This window comes from Dromiciops gliroides, chromosome 2 (assembly GCF_019393635.1).
Source record: "Dromiciops gliroides isolate mDroGli1 chromosome 2, mDroGli1.pri, whole genome shotgun sequence".
Lineage (NCBI taxonomy): Eukaryota > Metazoa > Chordata > Mammalia > Microbiotheria > Microbiotheriidae > Dromiciops > Dromiciops gliroides.
This window is the reverse complement of record NC_057862.1, coordinates 388327759-388354475: the sequence shown is the minus strand read 5'-3', so window position 1 is coordinate 388354475 and position 26717 is coordinate 388327759. Positions and strand designations below refer to the sequence as shown.

At 38.4% G+C, this 26717-nt stretch overlaps 1 protein-coding gene across 11 annotated transcripts in view; it reads left to right on the top strand.

Annotated features, from left to right (window-relative positions):
- Nucleotides 1–26717, top strand: part of PRRC2B (proline rich coiled-coil 2B) — a 97552-nt gene that overhangs the window by 37119 nt on the left and 33716 nt on the right. For all 11 annotated transcript variants that reach the window (XM_043988230.1, XM_043988236.1, XM_043988240.1 and 8 more), the window contains exons 2-8: nt 6204–6373; nt 7847–8024; nt 10679–10781; nt 15341–15413; nt 20324–20467; nt 25791–26032; nt 26442–26563. In XM_043988230.1, coding sequence (XP_043844165.1) covers nt 6259–6373; nt 7847–8024; nt 10679–10781; nt 15341–15413; nt 20324–20467; nt 25791–26032; nt 26442–26563 — 977 coding nt within the window. In that variant the 5' untranslated portion in view covers nt 6204–6258. The remainder of the gene's footprint in view (nt 1–6203; nt 6374–7846; nt 8025–10678; nt 10782–15340; nt 15414–20323; nt 20468–25790; nt 26033–26441; nt 26564–26717) is intronic.

The following is a 26717-nucleotide window of genomic DNA, read 5'->3' as shown; positions in this document are numbered from 1 at the left end:
TGTGCTTGCATCATTTTGTTATTGTTCATAGTTGCAATTGCTGAGCTATGCCAGAGATTTGAGGAAAACAAATACTTATGTATCCCCCTCTTCAGGGCCCTTTTATACATTTTTTTCCAAGAATTTTGATATCACTGGAAAACTTTTGGGGGCAAGGGTTGGGGTGGGATGGCAGTTTCTTTGTGCCAAAAGAGGAGAAGGCTAGTTTACCATGATGATTCGCTTTTTCACCTCACGTCTTTATGGCAAAGATCTCTGGCTTTTATTGTGACTTTTGAGCTCTGCCACAATTTTAACCTATCTTTAGCATTAAAAATGAGAGAAACTGATAGCATTATGTTTGTGGCATGTGAGAATTTCTTAGGCTTCAGTGTGAGAGAAGATACAAAGCAGCTCTCAATTTAAAAAGCCTTAGGATGGATAGTTAACAGTCCTCAACAGTGTCTGAATGGGACAAAATGGGTAAATGCCTTGGATTTTGCTTTCTGTTGTCGTTGCAGTCTTGCTCTGGCTGCTTACTTTATACCTAAGCTAAGGGCATAAAATAAAGTAAATTCTTAGTCCTCCCCCTTGATGATTCTAATGTGCTAATCAGAACTTGATGCTTTGCTATTTTTTGATCAAAAAGAAATGTAAATGTTTGAGGAATACTTTAACCTCAAATGACCATTCTATGGTATTTCTAATATCCTTTTTTTTTTTTTTTTGAGGCAGTTGGGGTTAAGTGACCTGCCCAGGGTCACACAGCTAGTAAGTGTTAAGTGTCTGAGGCTGGATTTGAACTCAGGTCCTCCTGAATCCAGGGCTGGTGCTCTATCCACTGCGCCACCTAGCTGCCCCTCTATGGTATTTCTTCATCCACTGTGTGTGTGTAACCCTACTGGAACTAATCATAAGGGGGAAGTTCATAGTATTTAGAGCTTCCAGGGATCTTAGAAATGATTTGGTACGTCCCCTTCATTTATAGACAAGGAAACTGTAAGCTCAGGGGGAGGTTAGTGAATTGACATGTCTAATATCACACAGAATTACAAGGAGCAGTGTTTTTTTAGTCTAGAATCAAAATACTTTCTGGAGTTTTAATTCTCGAGCAGCAGCGTGGTGAAATAGAAAGGGAGAGTAGATTTGGGATGAAAGGACATGGGGTCAAATCCTAGCTCCGTTGCTTACTACCTATGTGACTTGTGAGCTGGACCATGATTTCCTCATCTGAAAAATGAGGAGCTTAAACTAGATGTCCTTTAAAGGTCTCTTTTTGCTCTGTACTTTGATCGTATAGGTTCTCGATAACTAGGGCATTATTTATTCCTACATCATTCTAAAAAACAGTGGATACAAGATTTATAGCAGCTTTTTTTTTTTTTGTAGTGACAAAGAACTACAAATTAAAGAGGTGCATCTGTCAGGTAGAGAATTGCTAAACAAATTACAGTATATACATGTAATGAATGGAATACTTATTGTGGTCCTGTGAGAAGTAAGGAAAGGAATGTTCAAAGAAACTTGGAAAGACTTGTAGGAGCTGAGGCAAAGGGAAATGAGCAGAATCAGGAGAAAAATTTATACAATAATAAGGATGTAAAGACAAACAACTTTGAAAGACAGATCAATGCAGTAACTAATCATGACTCAGAGAATTGATAATGAGAGGTGATGGATTCAAGACATAGAATGAGACCGAGGTTTTTAGACATGAACAATGTGGAAATTTGCCTTTCTGTTAGGCACATTTGTTATAAGAATTTTCTTTTTCTTTTAAAATTGTGGGTAAGAAGGACGGGAAAGGAGAGAAAAATATGCTTGTCAATTGAAAAAAGATAACCATTGGATAGTTGGGACAGTTATTTCTTACTAATTCCCCTGGTTGTCCCGCAAAGCTTCTTAAACTGTGGGTTGTGACCTTATATGGGGTCATATCACTGAATATGGGGGTCATGAAAAATTTGGCAACAGTAAAAGGTATGTATACATATTTTATATATCTGTATACCTGGAGTTGCATAAAAATTTCTTGGGCAAAAAGGGGCAACCGGGGGAAAAGTTTTAGGAAGCCCTGCTTTAGCTCATTATTACTGTTTAAAGATAAGATGGGGATAATTTTGGCCAGACTTCTCCAAATAATGGAGGAAAGTTTGAGACAGGAAGATTTTGACAAGAAGCCTGGGGTTATAATAATTAAATGCCCAGAAACTCTTTGAGGGTGTTTACTTTGACCTTAATACTTTGTCCTCATCTGTGAGAACCATTAACCTACCTAGTCCAAAAAGCGGCAGTCAAGCAAAAAATTAAGGAATATACTTCTGGCATATTTTTCTCCCGAAATTTTTCAATAACTCACATTGCAAAATGGCCTGGAATTCTCCTATATTACTACAAAATTAGTCAGCCAACAAACATTTATAAAATGTTTAATATGTGCTAGTCACTGTGCTGGGGATTCAGAGAAAGGCAAGAAACTTACATTCTAATAGGGCAAAATGTATGTTAAATAACTAGGTTACATAGGAGTTAGATATAATAAATCAATAAATATGTTGTTTATGTGCATGCGCACACACATATGAGAGTAAGAGTAGATGACAGTGGGGTGGCTAGGTGGCGCAGTGGACAAAGCACCGGCCCTGGATTCAGGAGATCCTGAGTTCAAATCTGACCTCAGACACTTGACACTTACTAGCTGTGTGACCCTGGGCAAGTCACTTAACCCCTGTTGCCCTGCCTCCCCCCCAAAAAAAAGAGTAGATGACAGGTAATTTGAAAGGGAAAGGCACTAGCAGTTTGGGGGTTCCTGGATTCTTGTAGGTGAGATTTGAGCTGAGTCTAGCAGGAAGCCAGGGGTAACTAAGAGATGGGGGGATCTCTAAAATTTATGGGTTATGTGTGTGCAGATATGTTATAGTTATTTACTGCTGTAGAAATTCGCAGAGTACAGACACTTCTCAGATTGGCAGGTACTAGGTATAAGCACTGGCTGTAAAGGTTTTTGTATAAAATCTTGAGGTAATAAAATACTTTTAGTTTAGTTTAGAAAATGGCCTTTGATAAGGCATTATGTGTGGAAGTATTTCCTAGGCTTAGAAAATGGAAATTACACAGTATCATTCAGATTTACAACTTGTCGAACTAAAGAGATGAGACTACGATAATACATTTATCTATTTTTCCCCCTCTACCTGAATTTCCATCCTAAAGTGTAGCCCCATACAATTTAGGGGGGACTACTTGAGGAAAATTTCTTGTATCATTCTCTAAAATCCTGTAGGAGTCCAGTATTTGTTTTTATATTTAACTTTCTTGTTCCTACAGTTTTAAACACCATATTCCTAGGAATTCTAGACCCCATTTTTTACCTGTTCACCCAATGATAACTTCTGAACAGTGATAGCTTCTGACAGACTTAACTTCTGTTTCCTGGCTTTGGGGCTCTTGCCCCAAGACTGACTTTTAAAACTCTTCTCTAGTTTAATGAAGTTCCTGTTTTCTTCCTTTTGGCTGAAGCCTTCATCCAAGCTTGGAGACAGAGTAGAAAGAACCTTGAGTTTGAGGCTCAGCAGCCACTTTATTGTACTTCAGGCAAGTTGCTTTCCCTCTCTTAAGTCAACTTTCTTACAAGGGCATAATAATACTGTCATTAGTTACCTCATATGATTGGAGTGAAGAAAGTACTTTGTAAACTTTCAAGTAGTACAGAGGTGTTTGATATGTGTACATTGTTAAAGACTTGTTTATTGGCAGATGGATGGGAAGGTGATTAAATTTCTAAAAGCGGCAACATTTTATTAGGACTGGGGAAGGAGCCTCTGGGTAAGAACAAATTTCAGTGGAGTTATGTATGGGTGGGGAATTGATTGGATTTTCATCTTAAATTTGTGTTTAATAGGATTTGGTTAAACCAAAGAACCCCTAAGTATATGCTAAAGAAAATTTTGCTAAGAAAATCTTTGGTGATTTAGTTCAGTCTTATGGTTGAATATTTCACTGAATCAATACAATATCAGCACACTGGTAGCATATCTTTGAGTTAGTCCCTTTGCTCATTAGGGTCCCAGTTTTGATAGAGGAATACAAAGTGCTGTGTGTGTATAGAATGAGATGGGAATTGAGTGTCAGTTTGCCCCTTTGTAGTTTGAAATTTAATGATGGGACATCAAAACCTATTAGTTGAATGTTTTCCCCTATGCCCCACTTTTTGGAAAGAAGACAAATCACAACAAAACAAGCCAGGATTTGCTTTTTAAAAATTTCCCAGGGGATGGCCTGATGTTAGTATATTTTAAGCCTAATCTCTTATATCTCTTATACCCATCTACAGATTCTTCATATGTTACTGGTTAAGTTATTAGTGATATACATAAGCATGACTGAGGCACAGGAGCATTCTGTTATAAAATATTGTTATTTACAAGATAATATGTAAGGGGACAGCTAGGTGGCACAGTGGATAAAGCATGGGCCCTGGATTCGGGAGGACCTGAGTTCAAATCCAGATTCACACACTTGACACTTACTAGCTGTGTGACCCTGGGCAAGTCACTTAACCTTCATTGCCCCATGAGTGTCTTCCCTTCCCCCCCCCCAAAAAAAGATAATATGTAAATACTTCAGCAAAGTGAATGAATGTGTTTTAGGAACGTGCTGAACAATAAAGATGTTTAATCTGGCTCTCTGGCCTAACTAACTTAAATACAAAATTGAGTTGGCTGTAACCACCTCTTTAATACTTAAGCAGGATAGTTAATTGAAGTTTTTCAGTATTGCATTAAAACACTAACTTTACTTTTTCAATCGAATACTGAAAATTGCCCCCAAACACAGGATATTTTTGCCTTTGCTATTTTAGCTTTTTAACTTGAGGGTATTTCTGGTCATTTAAGTTTAATTTAACCACTAACTATGTAGCAATACTCTATTCGTATGTCATATAAAAGGAGGTCTATGGTTTTAGATAGTGGAGTGAGATATTATATAAGGCTAAGTTGGAGAGAAGAATGAAGTTGAAGGTACCCACAGTAGCAAGACCTGTGCTATATGCTTTCCTCATCCAGGCTTTTATTAGTTTCATGAGAAAAGACTCCTTGATTCTCTTCTCTTTGCACTTCATGGTTCATGCACTTCATTATTTAGGATATTGATACCTTCATCTCACAGAACAGTTTTTAGGTTGACTTGTCTGATGCTGGTAAAATTCAGGAGAGAGTCTCTCATTCAGTAAACATTAACTATTTTGTGTCAGGTGCTGTGCACCTCTGTGCTCCTATGGATACAAAGACAAAACCAAAACAATAGTATCCTCCAGGGACTTACAGTCTTTTTGTTTGGTATCCAGATTTTTATAGAATGATATTTGACTTAAAGATGTTTAAGTACAATAAGTGGTTTTTAAACAGTATAAGATTATTTTTACTCCCTTGCTTTTTTCTTTTGTTAGTTTGTTGATTCAGATTCATTATGAAATGCATCTCATCTAATTTTAATGAGGGGACAGTAGTTCTACAAATAAAACAAAGCCTATATTATTCCTATAGAAATTGGAAGAAAGAAGAAAAGGGTGGCATAGGCTCTAAGAGTGATCTGGATTCAAAATGTCAGATACAAATGAAACTTATTAGATTTGGCTTCTTTTCTCAAACAACCTTCGAAGGTCATTAGGCACCTGTATTGTAAAGGCAAGGATAAAAGAGTATAGGAATATGGGTAGAACAGGCAGGACTAGACATTTGTCTGTAATATAATATGTTAATCTGTTAAGAGTTTCTGGTCTATGTATGTCTTTAATCATCCCTGTTTACCTGTAGAATTTTTTTTGACTATGCAGATGTACATTAATGCTTTCCTTTTCCAAAAGTTATATACTGATTGTTCTTAATTATTTGCATTCTTTCCTCCATTGGTGTTTTGATTGTGCCTGAAATGAATAGCAATAAAGAGTATAGTTTCTACTTCTTTTCTTCTCCTTTTCTCTCCTCTTCTCTTAGACTTTTATCTATTTTACTTGATGAGCTATATTGATGTAAATAAGTATTTAGTAAATTTTCTGTAATCTTGAAGCTTGTCCTGGATGCGGATTACCAAAAGGGAAAGAGTGTTAAATGTTGCATTTATATAGCTTTCTAGCTATATAAATCTTAGCCAGATTTTCTGAGTTCAGAGTTTGATCAAAGGGTATGAGCTAATTGGAATTTCTTTTCTTTCTTATTTTAAAGGCAAATCGGGAGTGGTGCCGAGAAAAATTTCCTTACTAGATGACATTTCATCGCAATGTCAGATCGTTTGGGGCAAATAACCAAGGGAAAGGATGGGAAAAGCAAGTACTCGACTCTCAGCCTCTTTGATAAGTATAAAGGAAAGTCAGTAGAAGCTATCAGAAGCACAGGTAAGGAGGCAGGGAAACCAGTCACTCTCCTTAAATAAGAATCTCTAGATTAAAAACCATAAGAGGGGCAGCTAGGTGGCACAGTGGATAGAGCACCGGCCCTGGAGTCAGGAGGACCTGAGTTCAAATCCAGCCTCAGACACTTAACACTTACTGGCTGTGTGACCCTGGGCAAGTCATTTAACCCCAATTGCCTCACTCCCCAAAAAACCAAACAAACCATAAGAACATAATGACAGTAATTACCGTCACACTGGGTCAAACCAGTATGATCCATGAAGTCCATCATTCTGTCTTTACCATTGGCAACAGGAGCATTTTGTGGGAAATCATGATTGCTCCTGTGATGAAAGGCCCTGAAAGTTAGGGAGACATTCAGAAATGGTTCTAATTTACCATTCTGAAAAACCTTGATTTGTATTTGCAGCTTGTATAGCTTCTTAGAGTATTGAGTTCTATAAACGCAATCACTTCTTTGAAATAATACTTGTTATTTGTCCTGAAGCCAAGTCAGCTCTAAGATTCAAAGGTGACAGCCCTTCCTCCCAACCCCTCTTTTGTAATCTTGATCTCTGGCACTGTCATTCTCTTCTACAAAATAGCTCTGTGTCCCTGAGCAAGTCATTTAACCTCTCTTTGCCTCAGTTTTCTCATCTACAAAGTGGGGGGTAATAATAGCACTTATTTCAAAGTAAGGATAAAATGAGATAGGTATATAAAGTGCTATTTAAATTTCAGCTGTAATTATTATGTGGTGAACAAATCCATATTGAACTTTTCATATCTGTCATGATTTTTTATAAAATTCAATAATTTGTCTTCTATAGACCAGAGTCCAATTTTCTTAGCCTATCAGGAAGTTCTCTCTTCTAAATTAAGGTTATAGTGTGATTCCAGGCTAAGATGAGCCATTATGGTGTGAGACCAGGAAATGGGGTTTCTACTTCTTGCTAGACTTTAGAGATAAAGAGATGAACTAAAACTGACGATTCTCAAGGAGCTTATAATCTGATAAGGAAAGATGACTCTTATCTCTCTTGTGTTATTAGTTATTTACACTGAGAGAGGCTTTTTATTTTTATCACTCTGTGGTTTAGTGGATAGAGCACTGGGCTTGGAATCAGGAAGACTCATGTTCATAAGTTCAAATCTGGCCTCAAACACACTTATTAGCTGTGTGACCCTGGACAAGTCACCTAACTTGTTTGCTTTGGTTTCCTCATTTGTAAAATGATCTGAAGAAGGAAATGGAAAACCACTCCATTATCTTTGCCATGAAAACCCCAAATGGAGGCAAGAAGTGTCAGGCATGAATGAAATGATTTAACAACAAATGTTATAGTTTGTACTTGTAGCCATATTCTTTGTGTTTTAAATCATTATCATTCAGGATTTGAAACTGAAACTATGCTGATATGGTCTAGCTCCTTTGGTGGCTTTTAACATTTATTACCATCCATTCCCATTTTGCAGTTATTCCTAGACATGGCTTACAGAGTCTCGGGAAAGTTGCCACTGCCCGGCGAATGCCGCCTCCTGCAAACCTGCCAAGCTTGAAGTCTGAGAACAAAGGAAACGACCCTAACATCATTATAGTGCCCAAAGACGGTACAGGATGGGCAAACAAGCAGGACCAGCCAGACCAAAAGAGGTAAGGCAGATTGCTTGTGGATATAATCATAAACTGAGTCAGGAAATTGTTATTATCTTCTTGGCTAAGGCCATAGTATTTCCCAGGGTCTACCTTTGGTAGCATTTCCAATTCTGGAATTGAGACCTAAGGAAAATTAGATTGAAGAGCATCTTCCTCTTTAGCTTTCCATTGCTATTGTTAAGGGTTAAAATTCTAGCTAAACTGTCTAAAATATCTAATGAGTGGTCGCCAATAAATTATAAGCTTTAGCAAGAGTTAGACTTTTAAGCATTTATTAAGGAGAATAAGAATTTGGTAAAGAGAGAGAAAAAGGCCTAGATTCCTATCTATTAAAGGGAGAGCACATTTCTAGCTCCCTTCTCCGCCAGAGTCCAGAGGAAAGAGAGTGAGACCGAGCGCCAGTCTCTTCCTTCCTCCTCCCACTAGTCCGCGTCACTTCCTGAAGCCTGGTCTTGCCCTCAAAGACCTTTGCTTCATGGGCAGAACTCTTCTACAGTAAGTATCCAGCAGGTGGCGTCATTCCAATCGTTACACTATAGATGATTCTTGTTTCTTGATGGTACTGTCTGATAAATGGAAGACATTTTTGCGAGTAATATGGTCTTGAAAGTATCTTTTGTTTGCCCTTACAGTAAACTTGGGGTCTTCTGGCTAATCGCATGCAGCATTTTAAGAGAATCCCTGTGTGATCATTTACATTTCATTTGACTAAACATACTTTGGTGCTAACATTTTCTAGTCGTAGCTCCTTCTTTAATCTGTAGTCTTAGAATGTTAACTCTTAAGAGGGGGAATTGCAGGATGAAAGAATTGACACCAGAGGAAAGGGTCTTTTCATAATTGTCTATCATTATGTGATTTTTAATTTAATTTAATTTTTTCATAATTGTCTATCATTGAACTACTTGTTAGAGTTACTTTCTGGACAACAAGACCATCAGTATGTTTTGTAATCTTAGAACAAGAAGGTAAAAGAACTTCAAAAAAGATTGTTTCCTCTCATTACTGAAGTGATCATTCTAGCATCTATTAAAAATCCCTCAGAGGATAGCTTGTAGGCTGGGTGTTCAGATGAAGGGAGCACAGTAAGCTGATCTATTAATAGTAATATTTTCACATTCCTAGAGTTTTAATTTTACAGAGCACTTTTCTCACACCCAGCCCTATGGGGTAGGTAGAGTGTAATTATCCACATTTTATATAGGGGAAAACTAATGTTCAGAGAGCTAGGGAAGGACCTTATAAATCACTTAGTCTTTTAATTTTTTTCTTTTTTTTTACAGTTGAGAAAATTGAGGCCCTAAGAGATTGTGAGCTCTCTGAGATTCAAGCCCAGGTCCTTTGATTCTAAAGTCAGTGTTCTTTGCACTCTAACATGTTGCCTTTAGTGAGCCAGTGTATCCAGGTTTAGAAAGTAAACCCAAAATATAATCAGATGAAAAGGTGTTAAGAATAGCTAAAATGAAAACCTAAAATTTTTATCTTTATATATATATATATATATATATATAAAGAATCATTACACAAGTACAAAAACTTGTGTGCTTTGTATTGAAAATTAATATTATACAAGACATGAATGGTGAAATTTAGGTTCTCCTTGTAGCTCAGAGAAAATGATTGGTTGGTATTTGAGATTGTCCGGTAATAAACATTTGACAGCCTTAATGAAGAATATTCATGCTGGAGCAGATTCACAAGGGATGAGGTGAAAGAGGAAATTTTTATAGAAAAAATCGCGCCTGCTCAGCGATTCTCCATATTCCTTCCATTGCTTTTTCAGGTGTTCATGCTGGAATGGGTGATTATTTACTTTGTACTCCAGCTTTTTCTTTCTTGTAATGATGAAAGATAAATGGAACTGAAGCTGATTACAGCCTAGTATTTGGGGGTAGGAAGCATAAAAGTGACATCTCTGGACTTGACTAAGCAGAGACAGTGAAGTGTAGGGGAGCCCCAAAGGCAGTCTTTTCTTTGATGTATAATAGTGACTAAAAAGGCTTAGATTGTAACAGAAGAAGTTAGGAATGAAGAACTTAGGTTAACAAATGATCTTCTAATAAACTGTAAACTATTGCATTTTCCGCTAACCTTCCACCCCCAAAGCTGGAAAAGCAGTGACTGGATTGAGCTGCTGAATCAGAATTCAGGGCTTTCTCATTAAAAAGGTTTTTTTGTTTGTTTCTTTGTTAAAAAAACTTACCTGTGTTTCAAGGAGGTGAAGCTTCTGACAATTTCCCCTTCTATAAAATGAAGGGGTCTGACTAGATGGATCCTAGGATCCCTGAAAACATGAAGATCTTAATTAGACCAGAGGATTCACTGTATCACAGTGAGCAGTTAAGTTACTTTCTTTTGCTGTGGCTCAGTCATCACCTCCATAGCATTCTCTTTACTTTTATCTTTTGCAAAAAATTTGAGCTTCTGTAGACAAATGTACCATAGAAGGCAGAGGGATGTTCTGTGTTCATGTAAAAGGCTTAATTTCCCATTTCTTGCCAGAATGCTGAGGAAAGAGATTTTTTTTTAAGAGGGTAATAAAAAAGTAGATTTTACTTCCATCAAACAGTTGAGCAGTTGTGGCCTCTGGGGTTTTGTCACCATGCTTTGTCTTGTCTAATAATGCCACTTGCTCTGCCGATTTTGTCTAGTTCCAGTGTGACGGCCGCACAGCCGCCGGAGTCGCTGCTGCAGCCGGGTTTGCAGAAATCTGTCTCCAATTTACAGAAGCCGACACAATCAATCAGTCAGGAGGTAGGTGCTAGTGTCCATAGCCTAAATGCTCCCTGTACTCTGTGGCCCCCATGTTTTTGTTCGGAACAAGTAGGACCTGCGCATGACCTCTCTTAGTTTGTAAGAAGTCTGGTGTGTGAATAAGAGTTTGTAAAATGCTTCTGTGATAGTCAAACATCTTTTCTTTTGTATTTAACCAATATGGGTTTAAAGAATGACCACAGACAATGACAAATGGATCAATTTTTTTTTTTTTTGGTGAGGCAGTTGGGGTTAAATGACTTGCCCAGGGTCACACAGCTATTAAGTTGTCAAGTGTCTGAGGCCGGATTTGAACTCAGGTACTCCTGACTCCAGGGCCAGTGCTCTATCCACTGCGCCACCTAGCTGCCCCCAAATGGATCAAATTTGATGGACTTTCTTCTCTCTCTTTTCTTTTCCTTCCTTCCCTCTCTTTCTCTATCCTTTATCTCTTTCCCAGAAGGCCACTTTTTTTTTTTTGCTTGATCAATTTTCTATTTCCAGATTTGTAAAGGATGTGGTAAGCAGAATGTTCTCTTAAGTTATTGAATTGACCCTCTTCTTAACTTTTCCCTTTCTTTCTCTCACACCCTATCCATTGGGCTTGATTGATATCAGAAGGAATATAGACTTACCTGGGTGCTAGAAAATTATAATGTGGTGAACTACATTTAATTTTAAGGGTATCAATGCACATTAAAAGACAGTTGATCCAGACCTAGATACCTAGGAATCAGTGAGTCTCTTGAAAGGAAGATAGGTGCAGTGGATAGAGTGTTGGACTTGGAGATAGGAAGACCTGAGTTCAAATCCTACATCAGTTTCCTCAGCTGTGAAATGGGCACAGCACTTATTTCCCAGGATTATTGTGAAGATCAAATGAGATAACATATGTAAAGGGCTTTGCAATCCTTAAAGCATATAAATGCTAGCAATTATTAAAGCAACATGAATTACATTGGGATTATATTATCTGAACAGGGGATGGCCTTTTAGATCTTTTCTCCTCAATTAAAATTTTTAATTGAAATGTGGGCAAGTATGTGACACTGCCAAAAGCTTTTTGTCTTACACTGGCCTTTTAAACCCCCCCACAGGGGCAGCTAGATGGTGCAGTGGATAAAGCACCGGCCCTGGATTCAGGAGGACCTGAGTTCAAATCTGGCCTCAGACACTTGACACTTACTAGCTGTGTGACCCTGGGCAAGTCACTTAACCCTCATTGCCCCACAAAAAACAAAAACAAAACCCCACAAACTTAAAAAATCCTCAGGTCTGAGGTGCTAGAATCACTGACCCAAATGAGTTAAGTCCTGCTGTGACTCACTGAAGAACAAACAAGGTTGAGTTCAAATCTAGTTTCCCAGAGTTTGAAACTTTATTTTTTTTAATCACTCCTAGAGTTCATTAAATGCTGTGCATGTGTTCACTGGCATTTGGTCCCACTGTGCAGTGTCTGTGATTGGCATGAAAGGTGCCCACTCCTGGCCACAGATAGACTTGGAACAAGCACAGATGTAGGTAGAGAAGGCAGTAGCTGACAGGTTTCCTCAACTGCTGCATGATTTCTTCCCCACCAAGCTTCATGGAGGGTTGTACCCCTGCTTGTTCATGCCATTTGCCATTCACTTCTATTTTAATGTCAGAGTAATTTCCTTGTAGTCCTATATTCCCCATTAAACTCTCTCTTGTAACAAAGAAAAGTAGCTAAACAAAATTGCATGACAGAACAACTTTACCTCATGCTCTCTGCAAAAACATTTTCCCTTACCACTCTACGAAGAAGAGTGATGTGCATGTCCTTTGTTCTTTGGAATCAAGATCATTCATGGCTTGAGTTCACTTGTCTTTTAGTGTTATTTCTTTTACATTATTGTAGTCACTGTCTGTATTCTTCTCTTGGTCCTACTTTCTTCATTCTGCAGCACTTCATGTAGATCTTCCCATCTTTCTCTGAAGTTCTCATATTTGTCATGTTTTATGATATAATAATATTCCATTACATTCATTTACCACACACAGTCTGTTCAGTCATTCCTCCGTTAATTGGCACCTACTTATGTTTCCACTTTTGGGCTACCACATAGAATACTACTATTAATATTTTGGTATTCTGTGGGATTTTCTTCTGTCTTTCACTTTCTATGGATATATTGTATCCAACCCAGTAGTTGCATCACTAGATCAAAGGTTATGAACGACTTAGTGACTTCGCAAATTCTTTTCCAGAATACTTAGACCATTTCACAACTCTACCAATCAGGTGGTTTTTTTCCTGCCATTTCACAGCCTCTCCAATATTAAATTTTTCATCTTTTACCAGAAAAATATGATGTGAAACTTAAGAGTTTCTTTAATTTGCATTTTCCTTATTAGTGATTCAGAGCATTTTGTCATATGATAACTGATAGTTTGTTTTCTCTGAAAACTGTTCTTAGCTTTTGACACTTTATTATGGAATGGCTCTTGGACTTTATATACATATGTATATGTATACACACACACACATATACATATATACACACCCATAAACAAGCGTGCATGCGTGTGCGTGTGTGCGTGTGCGTGTGTGTGTGTGTGTATTAGTTCCCTTTGTATCTTTGATTAAAAATTTTATCAGGGATATTGAATACAAAAATTTCTCCTTCAGTCGACAACTTCTTTTCTTATTCTAACTGCATTTCCAGGGACTTATTTCAATCTTCACCTTTATCCATTCAATGCTGTAGTTATGCTGCTGGTTAACTCGTTTATATTTTGTATGAGATATCTTAGGAGATCTACTCTGTTCATTTGACACATGAAGTTTTTAAGAGCATCTATTTTATGCCAAGTACCCTGCTAGGTTTTAGGGATATAAAACTGAGACAAGACAGTTAATGCTCTTGAGGGATTTCTGTTTTGGGGTGTGGGGCGGGTAAAGAATATATACATAAGCAGGGAAATACAAAACTGATACAGAGTAATTTGAAGGAGGAGGAAAGTACTAGCAACTGGGAGGGTTAGGAATTGCCTCATGAAGGACATGGCACCTGAAATAATGGAAGACACCCACTACAAGGGCCCAAAGATGGGACGTGGAATGCTGTGTATGAGGAATTGTGGATATAAGTGGAATGATGCCATCTATACAAACCATTTAAGGAAATATTATTCTATATTGATTGTTGTATAGGTTTAAGAAATCTATACATTGAGCATTAATGTATTTATATAATATCTAAATATATTGATAGTAAATAGAATGTTAATATAATTAATATTGATATTAAATATATTTAAATGCTCTATTTTAAACTCTGTCTTTATTGTCTACTTTTCTAGACTAAACATACAGAGACCCTGGGTAGCCAGAGGACCCCTAATTGTTGTGGCTCCCAGCTTGGGAGTGTAAACAGCAACTCTTCTATGCTTGTGAGAAGCTTGTATGCTCTCTTTGCCATTACAATATCATCTCCTTCAAGGCAGCGAGTATTTTTTGCCTCCTTTTGTATTTCAGCACTTCTCACTGTCCCTGGCTCATAGGAAATGATTACTTTTTTTGACTGACTGTTGAAGGGATAGGTTGGGAAGAGTCTTAAGATTGTTGGGTCATCAGGGCAGCTAGGTGGCGCAGTGGATAGAGCACTGACCCTGGAGTCAGGAGGACCTGAGTTCAAATCCGGCCTCAGGCACTTAATACTTACTAGCTGTGTGACCCTGGGCAAGTCACTTAAACCCAATTGTCTCTCTCCCCCCCCCCCCCCAAAAAAAAAAAAAAGAAAAGAAGATTGTTGGGGCATCTCTGTCAGTCACCCTAACCATTAAAGTTGTTATTGTTGTTTTTAAATATCTCCCTTTCCAATTGGAAGAGGAAGGCAGTTAAGAATAATGACCCTAGTGAAGGTTGCAGCAGGAATAATGGCTCCACAAGGGAAACTGGATTAATTTTGAGACCCAACAAATTTAGAGTGAGGGAGGATGTAATTATAGAGTGTTGTGCCATGCAGAGTAAGAATAAGAATAACGATTTTATTCTTTATGTAAAAAGATGTTGGAGGTAATAGTTTTCACTGACCTATTGGTACTTTTATACATTCCTTTTGTGACTGACATACAGTTTCAACTAATATTTTAAAAGTCATAAGTTTAATTGTCATGAACCAAAAAAAGGGGTCAGGTTTTTTTTTAACAATGAGAAAATCAAATGAATTAACAACTGAGCAAAGAAAATGCTTTTCTTGTGTCTTGTTCCAGGCTTACTTGATGTTCTTCTGCTTTTGGTTTGTTTTTCTCCCTTCTCTTATAGAGAGAAGATAAATAGTTGCAGGCACTGTATATGTATGTATAGTTCTGGTTCTGCTGATTCTGTCCTACAATATCTCACAAGGCCTTATAATATACAGTTTTAAAATGTCTCTAAGACTTGAGGTGTATATAGTTGGTGGGCACCAGAGCAGATAGAACGGACCAAGTAAATAGAGGGATAGAACTGAACATTTTTGGCCTCATTTATACTGTACTCTAACCAAGTAAACTAACAAGTCATAGCTTCATTTTTGTTTTCTCCTTTTTTATAGAGTACAAATTCAGTGCCAGGTGGACCAAAGTCATGGGCACAGCTGAATGGAAAGCCAGTAGGACACGAAGGTGGTGAGTATGGGTAGAGGGAGCTATGTAGTGAACTGTTGAGGTGGCCTTGTCAGCCTTAACTCGACCTGCCATCGTGCAGGATGATTCCGAATACCTTAATTCCAAAATCTTTGAACATTATGTTATTGCTGCTGTGCTGTGTATGTAGCTGGTTTTATGCAGTGTGATGGTGGCTCTTTGAAATCACTGTATTCTGAGATAAATATTTGTGCTGAAGTGTGGATAGGAGAGCCCATCTGTAATTCATTTGTACTCCCAATAGCTTGGTTTGCTAGAATTGTAGATTTCTGCTCTGCCAGAAGCTCCAAAGAAGTGTTGCATTACCTTGCACTATCTTTGGGCACGGGTTATAAATAACACCACCTTAGGGATTTTGTTGCTTGGTTATTGGCAATTATGTAGGAGAAATCAACAGGTTAAAACCTGTAGAGGAAAAGGAGCAGGATTAGGTATCAAGAGAAATTTTTCTGTAATCTCACAAATAAATGATGGACAACTGTCCAGAATGAAGAATAATGTTGAATTTGAGTAGAGGTTATCTCAAAATCATGAATTCATTCAAATCTAAAATTCCTATTGGTTCTATAAATGTTAGAGGTTCTTTAGTCAAACTTGAACTGGGAGGAATAGAAATCCAAGGAATGATGACAAAGTAAAATTTCGCAGCAAGAGCCAAATGATAGCTTCTCCGCAGGTGATAAGGACACCCCCAGCCATCACGATGGTCATTGCTCTGTTCACTTTTGGGAGGCTAATAAGCAGGGGGAAAGTTTGCCCTAACACCTTAGGAGAACCCTGTCTACAGGTGAGAAGCAGTAGCATTTTAGAAAGGGGAGAGGGAAAGAGAAAGAATTTCTAAGAGAGAGAAAGTTTTATTACTCTAAAAGTAGCACTTTTAATCTCTTCTATAGACATTTTAATGCCCTATCCTTTGTCAGACAAATTATATAGTTTTATAGCAAGTGATAGAAGAACATTCTGTGAATGCATATGGTTCATGGTACTGGTTGGTGCTAGAATTAGGCTACTTACGCCTATTTCTTGGTCCCTACTTCGGATATTAATGGGGTGTTTCAGATAAAAAGTGAGGGGTATGATGGTTTTAGCAAGTATGTAGAAGGAATTATTTTAAATTGTTTGATGGCTTGATGGAAAGACTAGTATTAGGAAATTATAAACATTTTGAATTGACACACATACAGACCATCATAGTTAGTTATGAAATACTTAAGAGAAAAACAGAAAAACAATCACAATTCAAATCTTGTCTCTAATGTTCAGAGAGAGAAAGCATGGTACAGTGAAAGAAATAATGGCTTTGGGATCAGCGGCCAAAAGGATCAAATGCTATATATGTGATCTCAGGCAAGTCAATTAACTTCTGTGGGATTTAGTTCCTTGTCTGTAAAATAAGAGGGAGAGACTAGGATGATGTATTTAGAGCTGGGAGAGAGCTTATATATTAGAACTGGGATCTTAGGCCATCTGGCCCAACCCCCTTATTTTATGCATGAGTAGCAACTGAATCCCAGAGAATTTAAGTGACTTGACCTAGGCCACACACAGGTTGTAAGCAGCAGTGTCAGGATTTGAATCTGGGTTCTTTGAAACCAATTCCAGTAAATTCCCATTATATCACATTGCTAGATGGCCTTTGAGAACCTTTCTGGTTCTAGATCTATGATCCTATGATAACAATCATGTAATCTGAATAGTGTTTTTTCAGGCTTCCTTTGTTCTATTCCCAGCATCAGTACTAACTTTTTTGTCCCTAGAAGCCAATTTCCAATTACTTTGCCCAATATTTATTAAGTTCCTGCCATATATATGCACACTACTCCTATTTAGTTGTTGGGGGAAATACAAAGTTTAGTGAATACTTTATGCCCCTATTAGAATGTAAGCTCTACTAGGGTATAAATAGCCTTCACTCCTCAGGGGGTTTACATTTTAATAGAGGATAAGCCACAAACACCTATGACCATACTGAAAAACATTCCTCTTAAGTGCATTAGAGAAGGTCAAAACAAAGTGCCAGATGAGGTCAGAGGCCACAGAGAAACAGGAGGAAGCCATGGAGAAGGGATGCTTTAGTAAGAGGTCATAAAGGAGGTCACTTTTGAGTTGAACTTTGAAGGATATGTAGGAGTTCTAACTAGCATGAGCAGAGGTATGGAGGGGCAACTAGGTGGGGCAGTAGATAAAACATTGGCCTTGGATTCAGGAAGACTTGAGTTCAAGTGTGACCTCAGACACTTGACACTTACTAGCTGTGTGACCCTGGGCAAGTCACTTAACCCTCATTGCCCTGCCCCCCCCCCCAAAAAAAAGTTATGGAGACAAAATAAGTATATGGTATATTAAGGGGATAGTGAGTAGGCCAACCAGTTTGGCTAAAGTGTGTGGAGTAGATAACATCAGAAATGACTGGAATGGTGGGCTAGTAACAGATTATGGAAGCAATACCTTTATTTCTCAATTCATATGGAGCAAGAGAATCCCCACTTGAGATTAGTGACTGTTTTTTTAAAGTTAGTGGCTTTGGGGGCAGCTAGGTGGCACAGTGGATAAAGCACCGGCGCTGGATTCAGGAGTACCTGAGTTCAAATTCAGCCTCAGACACTTGACACTAGCTGTGTGACCTTGGGCAAGTCACTTAACCCTCATTGCCCCACACCCCCCAAAAAAGATAGTGGCTTTGCAATTAGCTAGCTTTGTGCATGGTTGATAGAAGTTAAAGAAATTGTAATAAGAGCTGTGTTAATAATGAGCGGCAGCATGGTTCAGTGGGAAAAACATTGGATTTGAAGTCAAGAGCACCTGGGTTTATATTCTGGCTCTGCAGTTTGCTGACTCTATGAGGTGGTGATCATGAAAGATCCCAGGCTGACAGTACTAGACACTAAAGTACTAATTGTCCACAAAATGGGGAGAGTATATCTTATGTTTTGTCATTGTCCTTTGAGGTAATTGATGACAAATGCTTGGTTTCAGTTTTGCCCCAGTTCCTCCACTGAGAGGTGGTGTATTTTACCTTTTAGATAGATATTGCTTTTTTGAAGATGATTGTAATCTAGTGATATAATTATATTTGATCTATTATTTTGCTGATCATTTCTGCAAGGGAGGTTATCTGTAGCGGATTAATGTATATGTTGGAGGGAGTTGAGAATCAATCAGTTAGCATCTGGTATGAATGGGTATTTGGCTAATATGTATCATTGGCAGTGTAGTAACATGAACAGTGTAGTTCATATAAATAGTGACTAGCCTGTAAAGTCATAAGTCACGGTATTTATAACTTAGTGATATTTGTCTTCTCTTTATGTAGATTCTGTAGATTGTAGACTAGTAGAAGCAAAGGAAAGAGCACTAGGTTTGGAGTCAGAGGACAGGGCTTGAAATACCACTTATTATTTATATTAACTTTCTGGACTTTAGTCTCCTCATTTGTAAAATGAGTGGGTGTAATCTAGATGCCCATCAATCTCCATTCCTCCAGTCGGACCCTAAATCTGTGATTTTTTGTCCTTTGGCAAAAATCCTTTCACCTCCGTACATCTCAATTACCTAATCTCTAAAATGCTAGAATTAGACCAGATAATCCAAAGACCTTTCCAGTTTAAAGATTCTTTTTGAATAATGATAACTGCGTTTTAGATAGTGCCTTTCTTCCTAAGGTACCATAGAAATCAGGGATGCTTACAATTATGCTACCTTTGCTTAGTATGCAAAGGGAAATCTAAAAAAAGCTGTATTGAACACTGACTCTTTAGGTCTAGTAATCTCTCATTTTAAAAAACAGACCTCTTCATATTTTATTCTTGCCAATGACCTTTATGCCATGACACAGTTGCAAGCTAGACACATCCTTCACAGTGGTAGCTCCTTTGTAACACCTATAAATGGACTCTCTGGTTAATAGTTTCTGAATAATGTGGACAGTTATTACAATGACAGGTTTATTTGACTTTGGGACTTCCTTACTAACTGTGGTGGGGGATGAGTTGCTGCCTTCTGCAGTTGCAGTAATTTCAGCGGCATCCTTTTGGCAAAGTCTGGCTTAGTTAAGCAGGGTCATGAATCAGTAGTATTAATTATACCTAGGGGAAACTTTTGCTTAAACTGTGCAGGGAAACAGTGCGTGCCACAGTCAGGCATTTGGTGTGTGATTCTTGTTACCACTGTTACAGGCTTTACCAAACTAACAGCATGCAGGAGGTCTGTTAGTCTTTATAGAAAATTTCACTAAATCCACTGTGGGCTCTTGGATGCTTCACTTGTCCCCAGGGGCTAAATGTTTGAGGAAAGAGGGCTTAAAGGGATGTAAACAAAAATGAACAGAGAAAAGATAGACTAAACATAAGAGGGTAGGGACAGTTTGGGAACACCTGATGACATAGGTGCCATCTGAAAATACTGCCAGATACACTTCAGCTGAATCTCCTGAAGATGATGTGTGCAGCTTCAGTATGGTCATGTGTTGTCCTTTTTTTAGAGATGATGCTACTGGCTCATCATCAGAAAAGCATGAAATTTTTGTGTTGTTTTTTTTTTTTTTTCCAAGAGTGGTGATGGATTTGTGCTTGTCCATCAGCCCCATCCCGTCATCTGTCCCCTTTATAACCAACTGTATTAGTTTGCAAGATGGTTTGCAGGGGTAGGAATAGTTAGTCTATAGCCAGAAAGATGTTTACTTGCCTACTCTGAGGATGAAACACATGACTGTTGCCCCTCACTTCCATTGTACTCTAATTAACCCAGGGTGGACTGTTTAAAAGTGATTCTGTTTCAGTACATTGTTGTTTTAAATAAGCCACAGGTTGAAATTTAAAATTCTAATAGTTATACAAAACTTTCCTAGTTCTTAACTCATTTTTCCCACTGAGTCTTCCTGGTTTATTTGACAGGTTCAAGGGGCTCAAGCCGACTATTATCCTTCTCTCCCGAGGAATTTCCGACGCTGAAAGCAGCTGGCGAGCAGGACAAGGTTGGCAAAGAAAAGGGCGTCTTAGATCTGTCGTATGGGCCAGGACCAAGCCTCCGCCCGCAGAGTAAGTCAATTAGGATTCCTCATATCTGACCATCCATTGAAGCAGCAGTGGTTTTTCTTCATTCTGTCTTTCTGCCCTGTCTGATGTTCTCTCCAGTGGCCAGAGCGCAAGGGAGGCCTCAGGATGCCAGTGGAGAAACTGTAGCTTTTACCAGATTCTGCCATCCCAGGGCTGTTCTTGCCTAGTTACTTCTCCTCTGTCATCTTAGTGATGGAGGGAGAGGATTAGTTCAAGGAAGCTGATGGAGAATCTAGAATTACATACCCTTTCTGGAATACAATGATTAATTTCTTTGCAGTCATGGTATTGATAGGCAGAAGGGTGAGTTGATTGGGTCACTGATCCTAGTAATGGTCTGTGCCACTATGTCCCGTCCAGTTATAGGTAGTTTTAATTGATAATAATATCAAGGTTTTAGGGGGTTTTTTATGTTCTTTCTAGAGGGTGGGGAAAGATATGACAGAGGGCCACATTTAAGGAGGTGTGACATATCATTCCCTTCCTATTTTAGTTGGAGAACTTAAAAAGAAGCACCTGCTTTCTAGGGTTTGATTCAAAGATTTGGAGGTGGTTTTTTCATTTACCTATTAAAGTGATTAAGCTGCTTTTATTCTCATGTACCAATTAACCTCCAAATCCTACTCCCTCTCTGTCCTCTTATTGAGGTGTGGTAGCGCTCCATTCGTTTTGAATCAGGTGTTTGAACAGCATAGTTAAGTTTGTTTTAAATTGGGGAATTTCTGCACTGGTTGACTGGAGGCTTGGGTTCAAGTCTCAACTCTGCCATTTAATAACTTTTATAACCATGGGTATTGAAGTCTTTTTTTCTCATTAGTAAAATAAGTTTGGATTAGAAGATCTGTGAGGACCCTACCAGTTCTCAAATTTCTCTAATTCCTTGGATTTTCTTACTAACTGAATAGAGGATGGATTGCTGCTGTCTGTATTTGCAGTAATCTCAACTACATCTTTCTGGCAAACTCTGTCAGCAGGACCATGAATCAGTGATGGTAACTATACCTATGGTAAATTTGTGCTTAAACTGTATTGGAAACAGTGCATGCCATGACACTCCAGTTGTGTGAGTATTAGTAGTACTGTTAAGGGCTCTCTCTGTCCCAGGGTGGGATTCTGGTAGTGCTGGCTTAGCAGTGGTTGATGACTTGACTGCTAAAAAGACTCAGTAGAAATCAACGCTATGGCCTGGCTGCCCAAAATATGTTATGTAGTTTTATGATGCATTGATATAAAGGTTTTAAAATGTGTTTTGTTGACTTTTTTTTTACACAGCACTGTCACTTCCTAATTACTCTCCCCACAGTCCTACTCCTTTAACAAAGACAAACAGTTCTGCCCTTGTAGATGCCTGTCTTTATCCATAGGAAGGACTATTTCTAGTCCCCTGGAAACAAGACCAGTCATTATACCAACCTGAATTCTTTTTTCTCTTAGTGTTAGTTTTCTTTTTTCATAATTGTAACCAATAATATACTATTCTTTTAGCTCTCCTCTCCAACTGTAGATCCTACTGTCATTCTCGCTTGAGCTCTAACCCCACATCACCAGTTAACGGCCTGTTGGACATTTCCAACTGGATAAACCATAGACATCTCAAAATCAAAGTGATCAGAACAGAACTCATCATCTTTACCCTAAAACCTGCCTCTTCTGAACTTCCCTATTATTTGCCATCCCTATTGTTGTTGAGGTCACCACCATCCTTCTTATCACTTGGATTCGCAACCAAAGTGTTATCCTTGACTTCTCGATCACCTTTACCCACATATCAAGGCAGTTGCAATTGTCTCTACATTTCTTTTACTTTAACAACTCTCCTGTGAATCCCTTTCTCTCCCTTCCCACAGCCACCATCTTAGTTTAGGCCCTCATCACCTCTTGCCTGCACTATTGCCATAGCTTCCTAATGGGTGTCCCTTGCCTCGTTTCTCTGCCTACTCCAATCCATCTTCCACACGACTGCCAAAGTGATTTTCCTAAAGTATTCTTCTGACCATGTCATCTCCTCATTCAGTAACTCCAGTGCAGGGGCTAAACATACTTCCTGGCAAATAGTAAGTGCTTAGTAAATACTTAGTGATTGATCAGCTTCCTGTTACCTTTATGATCTTTATGACCTTTATGATAAACCCTGTCATTTAAAGTTCTTCACAACCTCACCCAATGCTACCTATTGCTTCCACCCATTCTAGGTTCTAGCCATATTAGGCTACTTGCTAATCTCCACACAGGACATGCCATTTCTCATCTCCATGCCTTCATATGGGTTAGCTTCTATTATTAGACTGTTCTGTCTCCTGATTTTGGAACTCCTGGCTTTGAGAGTCGGCACCAGCATCCCCCTCTATGTGGGGCCTTTCTTTGTCCTTGTAGCTCTTAGAGTGCCTTCTCCTTCAAGGTTACCTAGTATCTGCTTTATATGTTTTACAGTTGCTTAGATGGATAAAGTGTCTCCTGTTAGAGGTTCCTCTTAAAAAGGGCCTGTTTCACTTTTCTCTTTGTAACCCCAACCTAACATTGTGTCTGGAACATATAAGACCACAATAAAGGCTTCATTGATTTGACTTTCTTCATTCTGCTTAGCTCATAATAAAATCTTCTTATCTTTCTCAATTCCTCACAGTCATCATTTCTTAAGGTACAATAAACCAGTATTTCATGTACCACACTTTGTTCAGTCATTTCCAAATTGATTAGCAACACCTTTGGTTCTAATTTTCCACTACCACAAAGAGTCTTCTATGCATATTTGGGTATATGTAGGACCTTTTTCTTTGTAATTTCAGTGTATTTTCCAGAATGGTTGAAATAATTCATCATTTTCCTTACAGTACATTAAATATAACTGTCTTCCTATGGTACCAACATTAATTCCTTTATTTTTTTATCATTTTTGCCAATTTGACGGGTGTGAAGCAAAACCTCAGGGTTGTTTTAATTTGTATTTCTGTTATTACCGGTAATTGGACTTTTATTTTTTGCAAATGGTTAATAGTTTGCATTTCTTCTTTTGAAATATGTTCATATAATTCCTAATGTGTTTTGGGTATCAAGACTTTCATCTGATTTCATTTTCATATTTGATATGAAGATTTCCCCCTTTCATTCAATAGTTTTTCTTATTCTAGTTACATTGATTTTTGTTAGCACAAGAGCTTTAAAATTTTATAGATTCAAAATTAACCTTTGAAAAAATATTTACTTTTGGGGCAGCTAGTTGGCACAGTGGATAGAGCAGTGGTCCTGGAGCCAGGAGGACCTGAGTTCAAACTTGGCCTTAGACACTTGACACTTACTAGCTGTGTGACCCTGGGCAAGTCACTTAACCCCAATTGCCTCACAAAAAACCCCAAAACAAACAAACAAACAAAATTTACTTTTATTCCTTGTTCGGTTAAGAATTTTCCCCCTAGCCATTGTTATGGAAGGTGCTTATTGGGAACATGACAACCAATTTTAAATGGTAGAACTGTTACTTGGAAAAAGAACCAGATTATAGCTCTAAAGGACAGAACAAGGACCAATGAGGGTCATGTTATAGGAAGCCAGATTGTAGCTTTAATAGAACTTTCTAAAAATTAGAGCTGTCCCAAAATGAATGGTTTATTGATCACTGAAATTTAGAAACTAGGTGAATAATTGACTGGTGTGTATATTGTAAGCTCCAGAATTTATTTCATGTTTGTATTTTTCTTTTCTTGCACCTACCACAGTGCCTGGGGTATAGCAGGTTTTTTTTTCTTGTTTTTGTTTTTTGTTTTTTTGGCGAGGCAATTGGGGTTAAGTGACTTGCCCAGGGTCACACAGCTAGTAAGTGTTAAATGTCTGAGGCCGGATTTGAACTCAGGTACTCCTGACTCCAGGGCTGGTGCTCTATCCACTGTGCCACCTAGCTGCCCCGATATAGTAGGTTTTTTTTTTTTTTTTTTTTTTTGGCTGGGCAATGGGGGTTAAGTGACGTGCCCAGGGTTACACAGCTAGTATGTGTCAAGTGTCTGAGGCCGGATTTGAACTCAGGTACTCCTTAATCCAGGGCCGGTGCTTTATCCACTGTGCCACCTAGCTGCCCGATATAGCAGGTTTTTAAAAAACATTATTATTGTTTGGTTTGTTGTAAAATGGGGGGGGGGATAGAAGGGAATAAGCATTTATATGGTACCTCCTATGGGCCAGGAATTATGCTAAGCACATTTACAAATATTATCTCATTTGATCCTCATAACAATTTTGAGAGGTAGGTGTTATTATTTCTGTTTTACAGTGGAGGAAACTGAAGCAGACAGAGATTAAGTGACTTGCCCAAGGTCTCACAGCTAGTAAATGTCTGATACCAGATTTGAACTCAGGTCTTCCTGACTCCAGACCTGGTGCTCTATTCATTGTCCCATCAGCTTTCTCTAGCTGCCAGTAAAAGGAGACTCCTATGAATTAGAAGTTTAGATTAGAGGATCAAGTCTTATATTTTTTCCAAAGATTCTATGACTATTCTCAGAGATACATAGATTCTTTAGAGATTGTCTCAGATTAAGTGTTTAGTGTGATGTAATGGGAAAGAAGTATAAATTTGGAATCAGAGGTTCTGAGTTTGAATCCTGTCTTTGCTATCACCTGTATGTCCTTGGACAAGTAACTTATCTTTCCTTAGGTCTCAGATTCTTATAAAATATGAGATGATCTCTAAAGTCCACTCTAGCACTGAATCCCATAATCTTTATGGGATTGGTTAAGATATAGGAAACCATGTATTTCCAGGACATATATTTCACTAAACCTTTATGTTGTGGTGTCCTTGACTAAGAGTTATTTAAGAAAAGTCTTTTACCTCAATTAAATTGGTTTTTTTTACCTGTGTTGTATTTTCCAGTAGCTCTCATTGCAAAATTAAATGATGCTGTTTGGTGACAGTGTGTTAGCAAAATAATAATAGTAAAATGCTCTAGGTTACCACTTTTTAAAATTTCAATTACCACTAACCAGAGACTGATGTATTTTTATACCTGCTTGAATTTGTTTGGAGAGTTAGTTCTGTGGGCCTGTGCTGATCTATATGTTTGGACCAGGATCCTGACATTGGACCATATTTCTCATTTTCTCTTGTCAGCTGAAATGTCCTTTAGAGAGGCCCATTTATTCTTAGAGTTCATACTCATGTGATAGATTTCTGCTTGACCCAATTCAGCTTGATTCCTCAATATTTATTCCTTTATATACATTTTTTTTTATGAAAGAGGGGGTCCCTTTGACCTTCATAACCTCACACCGCTCCTTCCCCCTCCCTCCTTTTTTGCCCCCTTTTAATTTCCAGATGTGACGAGCTGGAGGGAGGGCGGTGGGCGGAACATAACCTCTGCCACATCTCTGACCGCCTCCCCGACTGAGCCGGGCAGCAAGAACTCGAGTACAGGAGATGGAGCCCCCTCCTCGACATGTACCAGCGATTCTAAGGAGCCTTCTCTCCGCCCGGCTCAGCCTGTCCGAAAAGGGGCTTCACAGTTCATGGGAAATGTATACCACCCACCTACATACCATGACATGCTTCCTGCTTTTGTAAGTCCTAAGTGGGTAAAATTTTTCTTGAAGTTGGATTGTGTCCAGCAGACTTTAGCTCAGATGCTGAGTCTTTTTCACATTATCCAAAGCCTTCTACCCAGATGTGTCATTTTAGAGGTTTCCACCCTTTTGCATTTTCTTAGTATTTAATTATTTCAGCACTGGTTTTTCAGTATAAAAAAAGTTGGTTTTCCCCAAGACAGTCTCATTCTTATTTTTTAAACTTGCAGCAGGAAAGAAATGAAAGGGTGGGGGTTAGTCCAGCTTGGGGATGATTAATTAAAAAAGATAAGGGTACCCTACTGTTCTTTTCCTCAGTTGTTCTTTTCTAGGCGAGTCAGATTTGACAAGAATCATCTATTTTGTATAATTAATTGAAAACCTATTTACCAATATTTTGTTTCAGATGTGTTCACAACAGTCACCAGAGACCCAGGGTACAGTGGAACGAGGGTCTTTTCCTCTTCCTCAACTACGCCTAGAACCTCGAGTTCCTTTTAGACAGTACCAGATGAATGACCAAGATGGGTAAGAATACTGGATTTGATGTGTGGAGACATAAGACACACATAGTTTTTAGTTAAGAGTATAATGAATATAGACAGTTTAAAGATTATGAGCCAAGTGGGTTATCTTGAGTTTTGATATGCTAGTTCTGTAATAAACAATGGACACTGGGTTT